Source organism: Melanerpes formicivorus, unplaced genomic scaffold (genome assembly GCF_026170545.1).
Source record: "Melanerpes formicivorus ecotype bairdi unplaced genomic scaffold, bMelFor1.0.p_v2 SCAF_15, whole genome shotgun sequence".
NCBI lineage: Eukaryota > Metazoa > Chordata > Aves > Piciformes > Picidae > Melanerpes > Melanerpes formicivorus.
The window spans coordinates 12,396,323-12,416,176 of NW_027142367.1; the positions used below are offsets into that span (position 1 = coordinate 12,396,323).

The 19,854-nt window shown below is 46.3% G+C and overlaps 1 protein-coding gene across 4 annotated transcripts in view; it reads right to left on the bottom strand.

Annotated features, from left to right (window-relative positions):
• Nucleotides 1-3,203: 3,203 nt before the first annotated feature.
• The window catches only part of SPIRE1 (spire type actin nucleation factor 1), a 155,883-nt gene continuing 139,232 nt past the window's right edge, over nt 3,204-19,854 (bottom strand). For 2 of the 4 annotated variants that reach the window (XM_068147640.1, XM_068147641.1), the window contains 7 exons: nt 19,307-19,449; nt 16,393-16,566; nt 12,929-13,066; nt 12,127-12,197; nt 11,420-11,447; nt 11,204-11,340; nt 3,204-9,596 (listed from right to left, as the gene is read on the bottom strand). In XM_068147640.1, coding sequence (XP_068003741.1) covers nt 9,344-9,596; nt 11,204-11,340; nt 11,420-11,447; nt 12,127-12,197; nt 12,929-13,066; nt 16,393-16,566; nt 19,307-19,449 — 944 coding nt within the window. In that variant the 3' untranslated portion in view covers nt 3,204-9,343. The remainder of the gene's footprint in view (nt 9,597-11,203; nt 11,341-11,419; nt 11,448-12,126; nt 12,198-12,928; nt 13,067-16,392; nt 16,567-19,306; nt 19,450-19,854) is intronic. The other 2 variants (XM_068147642.1, XM_068147643.1) reach the window with 1 other exon arrangement.

Genomic DNA, 19,854 nt, shown 5'->3' on the forward strand with positions numbered 1-19,854 from the left:
TTTATGTCACTCTTTTTATGTGGACCTAAAGCCTGTTTTATTTTGGAGCAGAAACTTAGAGCTAAAGGCCGAGAGCAGCTCCTTTCAGAAGATAAGCTGGATAGCTTTGGAGCAGGCCAGTTGTGCTTCTCAGAGGAGTGATCTCACCTTCTGGATGAAGAATGCAGAAAATGTTCTGTCTAGCTCCTGGTGGCCTTCTGCTAGGAAGGAGAGCACATCTATAGCAGAGCTCTGCAAGCAAAAGGAAAGAATGAGTAAGTGTGTGCACATGTGGAGCTGTACAGCAGGATTTCTCTATGTGCCTACTGGAGATGATGAAAAATGAACAGTCAGGGAGTAGAAAAGTCTTTGGAAAGGTTTGTGTAGTGCTTCAAGATTGTCTAAAGATGCTTCTTGCATCAGCTTTGAAATGATTGCTTAATGTTGTCTTAAAAGCGGCTGACTTGTAGAGCACCTCCCAGAAAAGTCACAGACTCTGATACTCTGTTGTCTGGGGCCGAACTCCACCATGCCTTACAGTTCATACCAGTTATACATAAGGGGTTTGGATTATTCTTTGCACTTTGTTTCTTTCAGAAGCAAATCCCTACCTGCTTCTGTTGTAGCATCTCCTTTCTATTTCATTCCCAACTGGCTTTGAGTCTTCATTTGTGTCGTGTTTCATGCTGCTTGGGGACTCTGTAGCTGGATGCTTGGTTTTCCAGTCTGTTTGCTGCTTCACTTGCCATGGATCAGCACCTTGCCTGCTTGTGCTCATCCCTCTTCTGCTTTCCTCTAGGCTGAATGGGAGTGGGGAAGCTTTGGGTGGGAAAAGAACTAATTTTTTCTGAGGCCAGCTGCCTCTTTCTCCTGCCAGGCAGTGCTGCTGCTTCTTACCTTGTCTTTGGGGTAGGTGACAGTCATGCAGCTCTGGCCTTGTTGACCTCCCTATGGTTGCTCATTGTGCCAGTGTGTACAAAGGGCCTTGCAAGGCAGTGGTCACACAGGGACCACATCAGCTTTTGCTCAATGGATGAAGCAATTCTTAATTTGCTGTAAGCTCTCCTGGACGTTTTCCCTCTCTACTTTCCACCCATTTATTTTGCATACAGGGCTTCTACCCTTCTTCCTTGACCACGTGTCTCTTCTCTGTGGGATCTAGTGCAGTGTGTTCAGCCCTGCTGGGCAAAACTCCTGTTTTTGAAGCACTCAAGTCTTCCAGACCATTTGTGTTGCTGCTACAGTCTGAACTGACACTTGGGGCAAAGAAACCCTACTTTGGGAATTTCTTATCTTGATCCTTCCCTAGGGAACTCCCTCTTCTTTATTTACTGGAAATAACTAAAAAGTATTTCTGAAGCCAGTTTTGTGTTGTGCATTGCCTGAGGTGTCTATCAAAGGTAGAAAGCTGCAGGAGGGAGAGCTCAGCTGTTTGTGGGACCAGAGCTTTTTGGATTAGTACAGAAACAGCCAGGTACATATGAAGGAAAAAACTTCTAAAGCAGAAACGGTGTAAAGTCAACACTCATTGATTTGGGAGGATCTTGAAGCACTGGGAACCAAGCAGAAGAAAGCTCAGCACTTGCAACCATGCTGATGAATGGGTAGCAGGTGCCTTTTTGAGTAAGAATTCTGTGCTTGGGAGTTGGAAGCAGAACAGAGACAGTTAACAGAGTTTTGTGTGTTGAGGCAGGGAGGCTGTCTGCTGCAGCTGTTCTAGGAGGGAAGGGAGGAAGATGGAGCAGGGGACAGCTGGTTCCTGGCTGTGGGGAAATGCTGTGGGAAGATGACAGTGGTGGTTCCCAGAGCATGGCCAGCAGGACATGTTAACTGTTGTCCCTGAAGGATTTTAGCCTGTTAAGGGTATCAAACTTGAGGCAGATGCTGGTTCCTGGCCCATGTCTGGTTTTCATGGTAGTGCTGGCAGGCTTACCTTAGCAACAAGAGGCATTAATGTGAAACATGGTAATCAAATGGTTTGGTGTGTGCTTGGTTTCCTATCTTCATTGTCCTTTTTTTTCCTACTCACCCTTGCACCAGTGTGACTCCTCTCTGATGCCCTGCCCCTACTTCTGACTTCTTCCCACCAGGGCAGAAGGCAAAGGGGCAAGCTTGGTGTAAAGGGCAGTATTGCTGAAAGACTTACTCAGTGCAAGTACAGGCACTGAACTGCAGCACTTGGCTTGGATCTGATGTAATAGAAGGAGCACTGATGGTCAGTGACAGTTCTTGATGTGACACTTTTCAATCTTCAGGTGGAGCAGTGGGTAACATCTTTCCTGTTCTTTCATAGTTGTAGACTGTAAGCTGTGGAGGGCTGGATGCTGAGGTGTCTGTACACTGTGGTGCTGTCTTACATCACTGACATCCTCAGTTTAAAAAAGCCCCTCCTGGGTGTAAGGGCTGTGCTGGACTGTTGGCTTTCAGAGAAGGCTGAAGGAAATTGATTTGTGTTCGTCTGTGCTGGGTAAGCAGCAGGACCCAGCACCAGGCTCCCTGGTGCTTGCAGTGAGCCATGTGTCATGCTGGTCAAAAGGGTCCTCTGTCTGAACTGGCAACTCCAGTTGGATCTGGTGGTGCTTCATTTTGCAGCAGAACAGGAAAGTTATCAAAACCAGCTGGGATTCTATGGTTATCCTTGACTACTTAATAAGACCTTATGTGTCTAATAAACTATCTTCTTACCCTGGCCCTACTTGCCACCAGGCAGAATCACAACAGTTGTGGGCTGTGGCCCAGCAGCTGCAGGTCATGCTGGGCATTTGTTCAATGAAAAGGCATTTTTGTGAAGGTTCTGACCTCTTAATGAGATGAGTGAGTTTTAAGGTCCCTCTGTGACTTACTCTAGGCAGCCTTGCTCTATCTAGCAGGAAATTTGGACTAGATGATCTTCAGAGGTCCCTTTCAACTCCCACCACTCTGGAATTTTCTGAAATCTGATTTATTGGAAGGCCTCTGCAGGTCAGATAGAATAGAATTAACCAGGTTGGAAGAGAACTCATCCATAAGAGCTCCTAATTTGGGGCTCTGCTGGTATGATACTTTCCCTTCTTACTCTTCTTTCATTTTGCTTCTAACCTAGTTAAAAGCTGCAGCTGCAGTTCAGGATCAGGTCTCAACCTGACCACACCAAGGTGGATCATGCCCTTTCCAGCTGTGCTGTGTAAGCAGTGGTGATCACTGTCTTTAGCTAGCCCAAGGATGCCAGACCAAGGCTGGGTCATTTGAAAGAACTTTTTATTAGTAATGCATAAACAAGAAATTGCATTTCAGTACCACATAACATGAAAACAAGCAGAAGACAATTCTATTGCCTTTCTCCATTAGAGCTGATGCTCCTGTTCTACCTGAAGCTGCAGAGATGGTACATGCACAGTGACAGCACAGAAGCAGAAGTTCAAAGGAGAAGGGTTTGTGCTTTCGGCCTCTTCATGTCCAAAAAGTGCATCTCCTGTTTGGGATTACCTTTCTTCCCTTTATTAAAGGAGAGGGGTTGGGGAGGGGGAACCAGCTCAAACACACTTCTCATTGTGTCTTTGCTTTGCTTTCTAGTTCACAGGTGCTGTGACCACCAGCCCTTACAATAGAACATGTCCCTCTTATATGTCTAAGCCAAACTGGGCCTCGGCCTCTCTCCCTTGCCTGTAAACTGGGCCATGCAAATGCAGCCCCAATATATACACATGAACTTTACTGATGCTTATTTCCACTGAACTTTGGAAGCCAACTTTCTGCAGCAGAGGCATCAACTCATGCCCATGCCCATTAATTCTGGGTTTAGCAGCCCCTGAAATCCAGGTTAACAACATATGGCCGACAGTCTGTCCTGCAAATGCCAAAGCATTGCTGGCTCCTGGACCAGCAGCTTACTGTAAAGGCTACAGCTGCATGGGAGGCACCAGGAATGTGTGTTTCCATACTGGATCTTCACCTTTTTTGCACTTGCAGGGCTTTTTTTAATCACATGGGTAAATAACCAAACAGGTCTTTCCCAGCTGTGAACTGTACATGAAGCATCCTGGCACCTCCAAAGACTTAACTGATCTGCTTAAAAATGTGGTGTTTTATGAAGCTACAGAAAGGTCTGTTCCAAGGGGTGTCCTCTAGAACTGTTCTACAAAGACCATCCTGACACCTTTGCAGACTGCAGCAGCTTCCATCACTGTTTCAAAACAGATCCTGAGCTACTTGTGTATCCAACACTGGGTTCCACCAGGCACAGCCTCTGCAAAAAACAGCCCAACTAGAGGAGACATGGGAAAAACCCTGAACTGCAGTTTAGTAGAACTAAGCAAAGCCACCACCACATAAGATTTCCGGTGTCCATTTGATAACTCTTTATCTCCATGTCCTGATTATGCTCCATCTCCCTTCATTATGACACATCTGTTGAGTGCAGACTACTGTGGTAAACTCAAACATCTGCTTGTCAAGTGTTGTAAAGTTTCAGCTACCTGGATTTCAGTGCACCTGAAGTGGTACCACTTTGTATCAGGTATCAACAGCTGGTGGAAAGCTGCAGTGCAGGATCCTGCTAGCTCTGACACTGAGCTCCCATCTCTTCCTCAGCATCTCTCAAAGGTCTTTATACACTTGGCAGTCCCTGTTTCTGCTGATGGAGCCCTAGGACACAGAAAGGCTCACAGCTTGTACCAGGTCAACCGAGCAACAAGAGCAGTGCTGGGATCTTCAGGGAGGACCATGGGCTCCTTCTGCTTGGGGCTGCTGGAGCTGGTGGGTGCTGCACACCCCTTGCACTGGGTCGCTGGCACTAACTCACCCAGTGGGAGAGGACTGTGGTGCTGGACTCTATTGAACTGCCATGGGCACAGTGCTCATGAACTTAGGTGTGAGGGAACAGGTTCTCTGTCTTTGTGTGCCACGTCAGGCTGGACTGATGCCCCCTCTGGTTGTTTTCCTACCAGGAACCTTTGGTGAACAGTAATTTCAGGTACCCAAAAAATCAGAAGCACAATAGTAAAAATCAGACAGCAGCAACAAAACAGATCTTTACAGCCAGAATTGATGGTCATAAACATTCCCAATTTGCCCTTAAGATGCATACATACAAAAGAAGAAGAAATAAACCAGAGCAGCTCCGAGTTATCCACAGGGAAATGGTCTAAAACGTTGTGGTACCACTGACAGAACCCATAAGCTGTAGCACCAGAGCATACAGTCACAGCACCTTTCCCTGATGCCTGTGTGCTGTCACTGTTTTACATATGAGTGTGAGCTCGTAAGAAACATTCCTAAGAGAGGTACAGAGCTGCTGGATGAATTAAAGCATGAAGGTAGCGATCAGGAGCCTGAAGTTGGAGCTTCTGAAATGAGTTCTTAACCTATAGAGAGCATGCAGCCAGTAACTAACTGTGGCAGCTGATGCTGAACCTGCCTGGGGAAAAAGAGGAGCTTGAAAGAGAAGAGAACATCAACAGTTGTGAGAAAAATGTCTCCAATTCTAGTTTAAAAACTAAATCAATCAAAAAACTTCTCCAAAAGCCTTCTAGCATTTCCCTCCAAAGATGAGAAGTGGAGAACTTGTCCTGGGCAACACACAGGTACAGACCTTCAGTGCTGGAAGCAGCAATACATTGGCCACAGAGGGGGTTGGCTGGAAATGGTGACCAGGTGCTAGTCACAGCACTGGGGTCACACAAGCAGTTTTATTGCTATTCTCAGAGTACTGTGGACACATTTCTGTCCCTTCATGCAGCCCAGCCAGCGTTCAGCTCTCACACCATCATCTTCATTAACAATTCTTTGACAAAAGGAACATCTGACTGATCTTGCCAAGCTACAAAAGCATGAAAAGGGAGAGACAGAACCTCTAAGCCAGTTTCCACATGAATAATTAACACAGACAAGGGCCATAATGGAAAGGGATTTTATTTTTGCCAGGTAACACCCCTCTCCGTGGAAAGGAAGCAATGGGGAAATGGTACAAACCCAGCAACACCCCCGCACTACTGTCACCACCAACAGCTGGAAGATCAGATCTGAGAGCTGCGGCCAAGGTCTGCTTGTTCCCTTCATCACCACTGTGAGGCAGAGCCGAATTCCCCACAACCAGGCTCACAGGCAAAACACGGTAAGCGATGCTGCCAGTGCTGTTTTTCACTCCTTGGGTCCCCCTGTGATTTATTTCAACAGACTTTGGGCATATTAATAAAGCTACCAAAACCAGTAACATATCAAAAACCCCTGACAGGGAGCTGAGTGTGGCACTTCTGCTTGCTCACCGGCAGTGCTTTGCTCTAAAAGTGCCTACGTGGAGGGCAGTCAGTGTTAAGGGGCCGAAAGCTTTAACTCTACTCGAGGTAACAGCCAGCACACACATAAATAGGACTCATTTCCTTCGTGGAACACCATGAGAGAGTCAATGCCCGTTGCATGATTGAGGGAGGCTTCTAAGTATTAGTAAATATATTACAACTATTTACAAAGCTTCTGGTCCCACCCCCTGAGGCTCTGGTGAGGTTCTGATGCTAACTAGGACAGGCTGGCCAGTGTCTGCGGCAGCTTCAGGATGCTGGTGCAGGCGAAGAGATGGAAAGCTAAAAATAGCCAGAGAGCCAGGCAGCCAGTAAGGCCTGCTCCCTCTGCCTTCCCCTGACTAACCAACCCACTGCTGCTGCTGCCAGAGCACAGCGAAATGCAGGAGAATGTGGAGCAGCTGTGCCACAGAGGAAAGGATAGGAGGGTGAGGCAGTCTCTGTATATTTTCTGAAGCCTGCCACAGTGTGTCAGCAGCACAGTGTTCTCTCCAGGTAAAAAGGGAGGTTATCCAGGCCCTGGCCCAATGTGGGGCAGTTTGTATGACTGGGGCCGTTTGTATGACTACCGTGTTGTCGCAGCAGAGCCTGGCCTGAGCCAAGGGCTGCCAGGCAGCCCTTGAGGGCAAAGCCTGGATGATGAGGCTCCAGCACTTCCCCAAGGCCACTCAGACATTGCCAAGGTGTAGTGGAGCACCAAGGGTCTTTTTGCACTTCAGACTCTCAAGCTTTACTTAGTCCTTCATCCTGCCTGTTCTGCAACATCCTGTATCCCTCTCAAAGAAACATGCTGGCTACCCTGCACCACAGTGACTCGAGGGAAGAGGACTTTGTGCAGAGGCCTAAGCAATCCTACTGTGTGGCTGGGGCAATTCCGGGAGAAAAGGCTAAGAAGGACAAGAGGGGAGGTGCCAAGTGAGATGTCACCTTGTCCTCCAGTCTCCCTTTCCTGAAGCACTGTGTAGCAAACATGCAGCCTGGTTTTGGCACGGAAACAAGACAAAGTGCTGATGTGACTGAGACCAGGCGACCCCTCTAGCAGCAGCAGAGCTGCCAGATCAGCCTGCCCGTGCTGCTCACCGCATGCAGTCCTACACCCCTGCCTCACACCAGAACTCCAGGTGCTTTCATGTGCAAGACATTGTTCCCAGAGGAACCCCAAGGCCAGGTCAATGACAGCTGACCTTACACAGGACAGCTTTGAGGGGACTCAGCCCTGAGCCCTGCTTTTCCTGTCTGCATCAGTTCAGCAAAAAACCACCCCAGTATTCTGATAGGCCCTGCATCTGTCCACATTCTCATTGTCCAAGGGCGCATTCAAAGAGATTAGGAGTGGATGACACCCTGGGAAGGTTTAAGGAGACTTTTCATGTGCTTTTCAAATCAACTCAAAAGGTAAGATGTGAGTGGCTGCTCCCAAGGCTGCAACATAACGTGCAAATACACTCTGTTGGGGAAGCCCTCTTCCCCTGGGCAGCAGAAGGCAACTCATGGTGGGGCTGGAGCCCAGCTACCACATGGGAGGGAGCTAAGCACCCCTGGCACCCCACAGAGAGCCTCACCAGGGCCAGCCCTTCTGGGCTTTCCAGTGTATGAGGGAGGATCTGGTTTGATGACCAGGTCTTTCAAATCACATCACAGAAACCAAGTCCCAACTACTTTGGAGCAGTTCTGAGGTATCTCTCATTAATGCAAAGTATAGAAATGTTAATAAATAGATCTGAAACTTCTCTGCTATGTCACTCTATAATACACCACTTGTAAGATATTAAATATGCCTCAGGGTATTAAAAAATCTACGAAAAAGTTACAGTAGTTGATTTTCAAGTATTAATAACTTGGCTATGTTAGCTTGGTTTTAAACACCAAAATTATCTGCTCCCTCCCCCAGTTATTGACTAAACTCTGCCTATGCCTGAATGAAAAGAAAAAAAAAGGCATTTTGAATGTAAAAAAAGTGCAAAAAAAAGAAAGAAAAAGGCATGAGATGTCAATGTCACACTGCTGGAGCTTCTCAACAGCTAGTCTAGCACTCTTCTGTGAGTGAATTAGAAAGGGAAAAAGAAAACACAAAACCAAAAAGAGAGAGATTGCTCCCAATCTGAGACATCTCTGTCCCAAATTATCAGCAGAACACGAATTTTTACAGCCAAGTTACAAGCCCCAGAAAAAATGGGGCTGACAGTGGACATGCTGCTGCCAGACACAACCACAGCAGCATCCCTGTGCTCCGTTATAATACAAATGTACACCTCACCCGCCCTGCCCTCTCAGGAACCACCAGAACAGCTTCCCAGCTGTTCAGATGAGAAGCCTCCCTTATTTCCCATCCTCCTCATCACCTGTACAGCTCTGTCTGCTACTAAAGTAAACTGCTACTAGTAGTTGTTGCCATCATACATTCAAGATAGAAAGTAAACTACTAAAAGCTGCTCAGGAGACACTTGGAAGTACACTAAGGCTTAAAGAAGTACAGCAGCTCAGGGGAATTGCCGACCACAGGGGCAAAGAGCTTCAGTGCCTCTTTTGCCCTAGGACACAGACGTTGTGGAGTCCTGTGTTGAACCCTGATCAACCCAAAGGGCTCAAGGAAAGACGGTTTTGAGCACAGCCGCTCACACTGGGGGCCTCGTGCACGCCACAACCCTTTGCTGGCTCAGCTAGGTCGTGTCAGATGGTGGTGACACCACAGTGACTTACTGTTGGCTACTGTGCTAACACTGACACTTGGAGACTGGGCTCTCCTTTGAACATTTGCAGCTCATCTCCTGAAAAAATGACTCAAAGCATGATTAAAAACAGACTGAAAGCAAGAAAAGGCTTCCTAGTTTCCACACCCATGTACGGAGGAGGCAACAATTTCAAACCCTTGCTTTCCTTCCAGCACCAGCAACTGCCCCAGTATGCGGTGTTCTGCGGAGCCCCTGGCGTGGCGTTCTGTGCCCCTGGGAACCACTGGAGTGGGGATTCCTAATGCAAATCCACACCAGTTGAGTGAGACAAAGCAACGGAACGAGAACCTGGTTTCGGTGACCGTGCTGATGGACAATGACCTCATGAAGACAGAAGCAAAGCAAAAGGCACAGGGCTCAGATCTCATTGATAGTCCTTTCCGAGGGGCAGTACTCCGAGGTTCCCGGTGACGACATGTAGAAGGACTGTGTCTTCCTTTTTAACCTGGCTCGCTTGTTGGCCAGGGACAGGCTGCGCCGGCTCGAATTGATGATTTCTGAAATAAACTTCTTGCAGTCCACACACACCTCCATTGTGCTCCAGTCCTCCATCAACTCTTTGGGAAACTCTTCCTGGGACTTATCCACAGATTTGGACCTCGATGTCAACCTGGAGGGCAGAAGAGCAGGAACTGTCATGTTATTGAACAGTGGCCCATGGGACACCCCCTTCAGGGAAACAGCACTCATCAGAATGAGCTTGAGCCCAATCTTCTTCTCTCCTGTCTCAAAAACAACACCAGGAGAGCAAATACCAGACAGGACAGCTTCTGCCTGCCTCAGCCAGACTGCAGGGTCACTGAGGGCACGGTAACACTGACTTTGGCTAAAACAGCCTTACTCATTACTATAAGGAGATGACACACTTGGCTAATTTGACCCACCATCAGAGTGACTCATGCACAGGGCTCCTACTGTAGATGTCCTCATAAAGGAGCTTCTACTTTAATTTCTTTGGTTTGCTTTGGCAACCACATGTGTATAAGATACAAAACCAGTAGGTAGCTTGATAATATCAAAGTGAGAAAAGAGTCAACCATAAAAAGCATAGAATGGTTTGGGTTGGAAGGGACCTTTAAATGATCATCTAGTCCAACCCCTCTGCAGTCAGCAGGGATATCTGCAACTAGAGCAGGTTGTTCAGAGCTCCAAACAACCCGACGTGGACTGGTTCAGGGATGGAGCACTACCGCCTCCCTGGGCAACCTGGGATAAGGGTTTCACTACCCTCACTGTAAAACATTTCTTCCTAATATCCAGTCTAAATCTCCCCTCTTTTAAGTTTAAAACCATCACCCCTTGTCCTGTGCAACAGGTCCTGTTAAAAAGTCTTACAGGCCCCTTTCAGTCCTTTAAGTCCTAAAGGCCACAGGAAGGTCTCCCCAGAGCCAAACAACCCAAACTCTCTCAGCCTGTCCTCACAGCAGAGGGGTTCCAGCCCTCTAATCATTTTTGTGGCCTCCTCTGGATCCTATCCAACAGGGTAATGTCCTTGTGCTGAGGACTCCAGAGCTGAGCACAGCACTCCAGATAATGAGAAAAAATAGGGAAAATAAAAGCTAAATCTGTGCAAGACATCACTGAATTCCCATTCAGGGAGTGATTCCAGCCTGCCAGATTGATCTCTGGAGAGTTTACTGACACCAGGATAAGACACCATTGACAGAGGTACTCCACAACTAAAGTTATAGAATCACAGAATCATTTAGGTTGGAAGAGACCTTGAAGATCAAGTCCAGCTGTTAACCCAGCACTGCCAGGTCACCACTGAAGCAGCACAGCATCACACGTGTCAGTTGGCCCAGAGTCATTTTTCACCTATAATGTGGAAGAGGTTTCAGATATGCTGATAGCATTGCTGTAGATCAAAGCAATGAGCAGAGGGGACAGGGACTGTCAAGCTTCCAAAAGGTTACTACAAGCATTAGAAACATTGGCAACAACAATTAGGGTGGTGGAACACTGGAACAGGTTGCCCAGGGAGGTGGTTGGAGGCCCCATCCCTGAAGATATTCAGGGTGAGGCTTGACAGGGCTCTGGGCAACCTGATCTAGTTGAGGATGTCCCTGCTGACTGCAGAGGGGCTAGGATTAGATGACCTTTGGAGGTCCCTTCCAACCCAGACCATTCTATGATTCTATGAGCAAACAAGGCAGGCAGCATCTTCTTAAAGATTGATAACTCAACATGCAAGATGGAGGAAGGGCTGTTTCCCACCTGGACATGCTCCGCAGCGAATGGTGGTGACTGGTGGAGGGTTTCTCTGGCCTCATAAAGCTCTCTCCTCTTTGCAAGGTGGAAGGACCCAGTGAGAAGATGGGGAGAGTTGAATATGGCTTCGATGGCAACCGCATCTGTTGAGATGGAACATGCAGTGTCACCACAAAGTCTGCAGCTACATTTTAGGAGGGGTCTCACCATAAGGTTACTTACTTTCTTGCAGCAGTGTGAGCACACAGGCCTGTGTAAGAAAGGGAAAGCAGGAATCATTTCACTGGCAAAAATGACATTCAAATCAATGAAAAGCAGTATGTTTGGGAGCTGGAATCCTCCCCTGTGCTTCCCTGAAGCAAATGTATTTATTGTTAAAGCTACTTCAGTGCAATAGCTCCAGTCAGGACATGAAGCCAAAAGCAAGGAGAAATGCTAAACAACTATGGCTAAATCAAAAAAGAGAGGGAAAAAAGGCAAACTGGTTTTGCTCTAAAGAGTACTCTTTTTGTGAGGAGGTAAGTCAGTGATTCCACACATCTCCAGACTTCACCATTTCACTTAAAATTCCCTTTCCCTTCTTCCCCCATCAATACTCCAAAAATAATGCACAAGGAAATGTTTCCCCCAGCAACAGAGATTATGGAACTGTTGCCTGGGGAGTCTGAGTAAATGCCATCTCATTCTCCCATCAGCTTAAAGAAGAAATGAGCCTTCCTCTCACCTTCAGCCAGGAGTTTCAGTCCAAGGAGGCAATTCCATCACTGAGGAAAGAACTCCCTTGGCATAATTTTTCTGTAACATTGGCTGTTACAGAAATCAAAGCAATTGAGAGGAAACAGCAGAAACATCTGAACGTTTCTAACCTGTCAGTCATCATTTTCCCCTCTGAAGCACTACTCATTTACTACCAGATACTAAATACTTACCTCTTACAGAACTGACAAGTGTAAGACCAGGTAAAGAAAGAAAACCTTCTTGTTCGGCAGCAAAAGCAGAGCTAGAAGAAGAACGCAGAGAGCAACTGTTAGAAGAACACAAGAACAAATGGACATAAACCTCTGTCATGACAACAGGCAATATCTGGACATACTGAATGATACTTTCAGATTCTTGTTCCTCCACCTTAAATGCATTAAATCTTTAGATTAAATCTGCACAGTAGACACAGGTAAGCCTGTAAGTAAAACACTGCTGTGAGGGCAGAATACACTTGCTGGAGGTGTTGAAGCACAAGACAGAAGTGTGAGGAAAGGACACTGCTGGTAAATACCAGTTCCCAGTCTGTACTTTACAGAATATGATGTGGTAATTAATGGGTTCCCTAATAATAAACCTCCTCCTGTGGTCACATGTTGTCTGACTTCTCTGAAGGCTTTCATTCCTTCTTTGCTTGATAGCAAGGAGTCATGTGAAGAACTTGTAGTTCCCTACTGCTTTCTGCATTTTCTGGAACAGAAATGCTAAGCAGTGCTGCAGAAGGACAGAAATCCCTTCAGCCTGTGAAGTTCACGCGCACACACACACAGAGAAACGTACTCTGCTAACAGCAGATGCTCCTGCATTTCACAGACAACCTAAACAAACAAGGGACTATCATGATGAGTTGTGGTAATTCAAGGAAGCTGACCCATGTGCCTGGTGGATGCCTCCTCTCCAGCACAGGGTAAGAAACAAATGTGCACCAGCCTCCCATAATAAGCCTTGGAGCCTCCCCATAGCCAGCCCTACCTTTCCTTTCTTGAGAGCAGTGTAGACATCTTTATACTGCTGGTACTTTTCCAGCTCTGCCTTCACCAGCACCTGACGGATGTGCATGACCTCCTCCACCGTTAGAGCTAGGCATTCCACTGGGTAGCAGAACTCCTCCTGGAAGCCAAAGAAAGGGTGTTATTTTGGAGTCAGAGGGCTTCTTCCAGACATCAACCTAGACAACCAGCCACCTGGTTAGTAACTCCAGAAACAGAGGGCTTCTCCCTTCCAACTGGAATAGCACTGGCTCTTTCATGGGCATCACATGAGTTCCAGACCATCAGAGACTGCGTGTGATCTAAATGGTCTGATGTTCAGCCCTTGCAACAATGGCAGTTTGCTTCATCTTTCCTCCTCCAACCACTTGACTGTCTCTGATACTGTAAAGATTGGTTTCAAAGCACTCAACATCCAGGTTTGCGATTTGACAGGGAAAAGGTAATTTGGCAGATGGCATTGCTTTTAAAGACAGTGTTTGAAGACACGCAGCTTCTCTGAGACTTTGTGATACCCAGGGTGGCCAAGGAAAGTTGTTAGTAGCCCACTCTAGCAGAAATTTTTATTCAGTGGTACCACATCTTGGTGCTCACATCACCGGAATCACACCAAGACTGCTAAAAGTTACATCAGTTCCGACAGGAAAGTTCTCCTTTCTGCCCCAGGAAGGGAACAGCTGCAATGTAAGCTTTACAGAGTAATCTCCCAACAGGAAGCAGGAGAACTGGTTACCCAGCGTTGCATTATTAATGGCAGAGACTCACACAGAGGCTAGCAACACAACTTCCCACTTGGAAAATGGTGCATCTCTCCTGTATTCCAGCATTTAGAAGAATATTGAGCAGAGAGCTCCTGAATTTGGTACCAGAGAATAAAGAACACCAACCCAATTTGTAATCCAGCCCTGTAGTTGATTACACATTTCCAACAGAAAGACAGAAACCTCTGTAGGAACTCCCATCGCTTTATGCTCGGCGAACCTTTTCAGTCAGCCCAGAGGGGCTACTGTGCAGGAGCAACAATGTCATGCACTGCTCCCTGAATAAATGAAGGGAATGTCTCCTGCAAATACAAAGAGGTGGCTGACAGTTCCGAGGCCTCATTTACAAACTGAAGCGATGGATGGGATTAGCTGTGCAATGCTCCATTTCTGTCTCCTCAGAGGTCTGTTCTGTCTTTCCATTAGGTCAAAAAGAAAAATCTTTCTAGGTTGCAGACCTGGCAAACATTAGCATTTAGGAACCACCACATTTTTAAAAGCTGTTGTCTTACCTATCTAGAAAGGGAACACAAAGAAACTTCGCTCTGTTTAAGGTACCCCACAAAAGCCTAGGATTAACTTTGTTAGATTTGCCAGCTAAGCCTTTGGGGCAGAGGGCCCCCTGGTTTTCTGGACAGAGCAAGCTCCATCAAAAGCAACTGCAGTTTGCTCTGAGGTGTGAAACTGCACAGCCACAACAAGGTGACCTCTGCTCCTCAGGAGCAAGTGTACAGCTAACAGGCAGCTCTCAACGTTTCTTTCTGGGTTCTTCCCATAGCAACTGCCTGGCTATGGAGAGGGCACCGCTGAAAGCTGGGACAGATGGGAGAGGAAGTGGGTGGGAAAGCCTCACGCAGACAATGCCAGCAACACCCCTCCGGTCTGCATCCTGGGAGCCTGAGGGAAGCTGTCCCGGCTGAATGAGCCTGACTGAATACTTGTAATCAATCAGAGCTTTAAGTCCTTTAGAAGTAGGTGTCTTACTTGAAGCTCTTCCTTCCCCCTCATGAACGCCCATTCCTTTAACCATTCCTTTAATTTACAGAGCGATGACGTCAGGGAAGTTTGCTCCTTTGAAGAAAGTCTGCAGATCTGCTACAGGTGTAGAGCAGGCACTAGGGGAATAGTGTGGGCCTGTTGTTGTACCAATCAAAAATGGTCATCACTAAGGCATGTAGAAAGAGCCAGCAGGCAACAGGGCAAACATAGAAAATGTCCACATGTTTAAATGCTAATGTTTTAATTCCAGAGGTTACACAAGGACAACAAAATGTTAATGCAACATTAAATCAAAGATAAATATTACGCTGATTTCAGAAAAAACCCTCTTCTTGTGGTGCTTTTTGGTTTGGTTTTTTTTGTCCCTTTTTTGGAGTAAAAAGTACACAAGAAAATCTTTTGTTTCTACACTACCTCTAAGGCATTGAAATTAATTAAAAGTATGCTAAAAGCTGACTAAACTTCATTACACAACGACGCCTTGGAATTCTTGCTCAAACTTCCAGCGGGGATCTACACTCCAGGCCTCTCACCTATAGCTGCCTCTCTGCAACACTTGCATACAGCAGAACGTACCACAGACAAAAAGGGGGGTGACTGGTCTTGGTCTTTCTGGGACTGTACTCAACACTCATTGCAATATTCAAGACAAGTCAGAATTGGTAGCTTTAAAGGAAAAAACCCCTCTTACTTAAAACCAGTATTTCTGAAGTTTCCAAGCTCCTCATGAGAACTGGCTTAACACTCTGTGCAGTCTTACTCTATACACCATAATAACTTCAGATGTAATTTTGGTTGTACTCAGGAAAAGCAGGTAGTAAGAATTGCATCTCCCTAATGTGAAATAAAGTGCTTTGTAGGTCACTTTCAGCAAACAACGCCCCTAAAAGCTCCTTGTGACTAACTGGTTCTTACAGTAAGAAAGCCCTCATAAAAGTCCTCATTAAAGGCTGGCACCAGGCATTCAAATGAGCTGGCCCAGTAAACTGCAATATGAGCAAGTGCAGGATTAGCCTCTAAACTCTGCAACTCACAATGAGGCAAGCACTTTAAACACTGCTTGCTTCTGCAGACTGACATTTTCCAAGAAGTCACCTGGGCATCTCAACTATAAATTCTCCTGCAGCAGGTCTCACACTCTCACTTACCATCTGGGACAAGAAAAAGAAGGGGGGAAAAAACTTATTCCTGTTCAGGGATAAAGGGAACTGGGTTTTTTGTTAGGGAATTCACCTGTCCTGGTGCATGGCCACTAGTTACTGCATGTTCTGATACCTGAGGATCAAAACCACATGTAGGTTTTCAAGTAAAACCAACTGCAAATATCTTTCCACTCTACACTTTTGTTAGAAACAGAAAGCCTTATTCTTTTCAACACAGTCCAAGGATTGCAATGGTTCTGCTGGATTTTTGCTGCAGGATCTTCAAGTGCTGTAACATTTAAGGTCTGTCCCATTGATAATCTTGTCATGTTGCATTTTTAGTTTGCTGTCCTTTCAGGATTGATTTCTTTTCCCCATGAGGTGATTGAAGACACACAAATATCCTACACACATTGAAATCAGTGTCAATCAGGTGCAGTGTCCCAGCCTGAGCTTTAATTCTTGCCACAGCTTAGGAAGTGCTCCCCTAGGCGAGGGAACATGCTGGTGAAGGTGATTTCCAAAGCCAGCAAAAAGAGGCAAACCTTTGTGGGTTTCCACCTGCTGGCAAAAGCTCTCTCACAGAGATAGTACATAGCCCCTGCCACCCCACACATGGCTGCTTCAACGGGATGAGAGCTGAGCAGAGAAGCTGTTTGCACAGTTGAAAAAAGTGGTCTGAAACTCATCCTTGGAAATAAACTGGTTATCCTAGGAACCTGAACAATAGATAGGAAGCAGAGAAGCGAACGCTGTGTGTAAACAAAACCATTAGCTTTGGTCCTCTGGGTCAGGAAAAATAATCATGATAATAATTCAAAAAGCAATCAGACATTCATTTGTACATCACAGGACACTGGCTTCTCCTCACCAATTACGCACCGCATCAGCTCACTCCAGCAAGCATCTCACCAGGCTGCTCCCCCCCAAAAAACCTGAGCAGCCCTGCCTCTCCATGTTGGGTGACATATCAAAAGGACTCCACTGGGCATCTTTCCAAGCCTGTTTCCCCTCCCCACCTACTTAGGTCTAACTCCCTCTGTCTGATGAGATGCCAGTTGACAAAACCATCGTTAGTATGCAAGACAGAGCAGTTTGTTGCTAATCCTGCTAAGAGACGGTAGCAAACTCCTGCCTGTTTTCACTGGCATAGTTATTGACGAGGTCTCCTTCACCTTGGAGAGAAACTGCGGTCACAGGAGCAGGTTGATAAGAAATGAAACTCCATCAGTCCTGGAGGAAGGGATCAAGAAGTCAAGTAACAAAGTCAGTTACACTCTGCACTCAGCAAGCACGCTTGCTCCGGGAACAGCAATGTTACATACGCGGCATCTGGTGCAGCCACTGAAGGGAGCTGACATCTCTCCAGGGAGGGGAAGGTTTGCAGTAAGCCAGAGAGTGGACCTGGGCCAGTGCCAGCATATCAGAAATCATCTACTAACACTGGAAACAAAAGTGTTGTGGGGATTGGCTGTCACACCCTAGAGGGCACTATTGCTAAGGTAAAGAATTCACTATCCAGGCATCACATGAAACAATCTTATTAACACAGCATCACCTCACTATTGATTTTCCTTCCTTCTCACTTCACAGCCAAAGCCAAGCCAGGGGACTGTTCTCTGAAGTTTTAAACCACTCAACAAAACATAAAAGAAAACCCCAAAATTAACCAGTAAAACCTCTCTCATATGTCCCCACATTAGCCTGACTGACTCAATGGCTTGTTCATACAGTCACAGAATGGTTTGGGTTGGAACGAACCTTAAAGATCATCTAGTTCCAAGATCCCTGCCATGGGCAGGGACACCTTCCACTAGATCAAGTTGCTCAAGACCTCATCTGACCTGGCCTTGAACACCTGCAGGGAGCAGGCATCCACAGCCTCCTTGGGCAACCTGTTCCAGTTTCTTATCATCCTCAATACAAAGAATGTCTTCACTTTTCCTTTAGCATTTCTAAGAGGGAGTGGAATAATTGAATTCATTTTTCTGCAGTGGATTCATTTTGGATATCTTCTTCTAGGTGTATGTCAGGGAAGAGACTGACAGAGGGAAAAAATGTGCTCAAAAAGGTCCTATTAAGAAGCTGTCTGACCTATTTAAAATAGCAGCTTAATTAGAGGATTTTAAGTTGTGTGATCCCTTTGAATATAATTGAGATGACTTTTTCAGGGTAAGATACTTAGATGCACTACAAGTGTGATGGAGCAAATGCCTTAGTGTAGCATACAACTCTCTCTCCCCTCTGCCCCTTAAACAGTGAATGACTCTGGGCCTATCAGAAAATAAAACTTGTGCTTCCACATGCAGTGAGGGCAGTAGGCAATGACAAGGCAAGCCATTTCACATGGCAGGATTTTCAAATGCATGCTGAAGAAACTTCCAGCTTGGTTCTGGTGCAGCATGTTCTGCTCCAAGTTGTCTTTGGCAGAAGACTACTCATGTTGTGCATTCACCAACATGCTACTGCCTGACTTCCACCTGGAACGAGAAACTAGATTCTAGATGGAAGGGTACAATGAACCAAATCTGGCAGACCCTCTGAAAAGCAGGAAGCATGTTGTGGGAATATTTGGAAGTTACTTTCCATCTAAGAAGTTTGGATCCTGGCTGCCATCTCTCAGGCCAAGAGGAGCAGTCTTCAAAGCCCATTAATACACTGCACAGCAAGTGATGGGGTGGCTATTCCCTTCCCTTCCAGACTAGAGTGTGTTTATTGATTTCTCTTTTCACCAGCACCTCATGGGGCGTACTTCAAAACCCTGCTGTTAGGAAAAGAGTTGAGGAACATATCCTGCATGAAATGCCAAAGCACCAAATCAGCAGGTCAGCATAAACACACCAGGATTTCATACCCTTGGCTGTTTATACTCTGTTGGAAAACATCTCATAATTAAAGCTAATTGATCAAATGTACTGTGCTTTCTTTTCAAGCCATAGCACAGGGGGGGTTTACCTCAGTAACCTCAAGAAGGTAACAAAGACAAACCTTGATTTGGATTACTGCAAGTGCTTTCATGTGTATAAACATTACCACTTGAGCTCTTAAGGTGGGCAGAAAAGAAACCATTCCACTCCTACTAAAACACCTCTGACAACTACAAAGTCCCCCCACATCCATCCACTGCTTTGGAATTGTCTCTGTTCAAAGAGAAAATCAGCAGGGTGAAGTTCCTCTGTGTTGTTAACGCTCTGAAATAAAATCACGACACGTGGCCTTACCCAGAGTCCCACTCAGTGCCAGTGCTCCCTGAGGCACGAGGACCCGGGCTCTTGGATACACACACTAGAGAGACAAAGTTCAGTCTTGACTTCAGAACACCTTTAGCAGCCGAGGGCTGTTTCGGAATTGAGAGAGCTTGCTTTGAGTCAAGTTCTAATCACACTGCAGCCAAGCTTTAATTTTCATTACACTCTTAGCATGCCTCTTTTTCTCTCTCCTACCACCCACTCCACTTACAAGTGATCTGGAGCTCTGTTTTGAAGGTGGTAGGAACTGTCTCACATTGGTTGGCGTTTCCTTTTCAATGGAGTGTCTTCTCTGAGGTGGCTGCCGTCTCTCAGGCTGGGGTGTAGATGATATGGGCAAGAACTTCGGAGGCGCTAAGGATTCACCCAGGATGAAAAAAATTAGTTCTTTTAGGATTGACTGACCCTTGGATAAGGTTGTGCTTTACACTGTACTTAAACCAGACATTGATTTGCTCCAATTCCCACCACTGGTGGCTGAAGTTACATCCATACCAAAGAGCATCTTCAAGATGCGTATCACGTTCACCCCCCTTTCCAGGTTGAGAGCACAGAAATACTCCTAAACCCCACCAATGCGGGTGTGCTACTGCCCAGACACCACTGCACACAAATTCAATGTTTCAGGGTTATTCTGCCTATTTCCCCACTAAGCACAGCACACACATGCAGATCCTCCTCTCTTCCCAGTAAGGAGTCAGGAGAAATAGTGGTGGTTCTCTGTCTTTCAAGCATTTGCCATGGCAACAGAGATGCAGG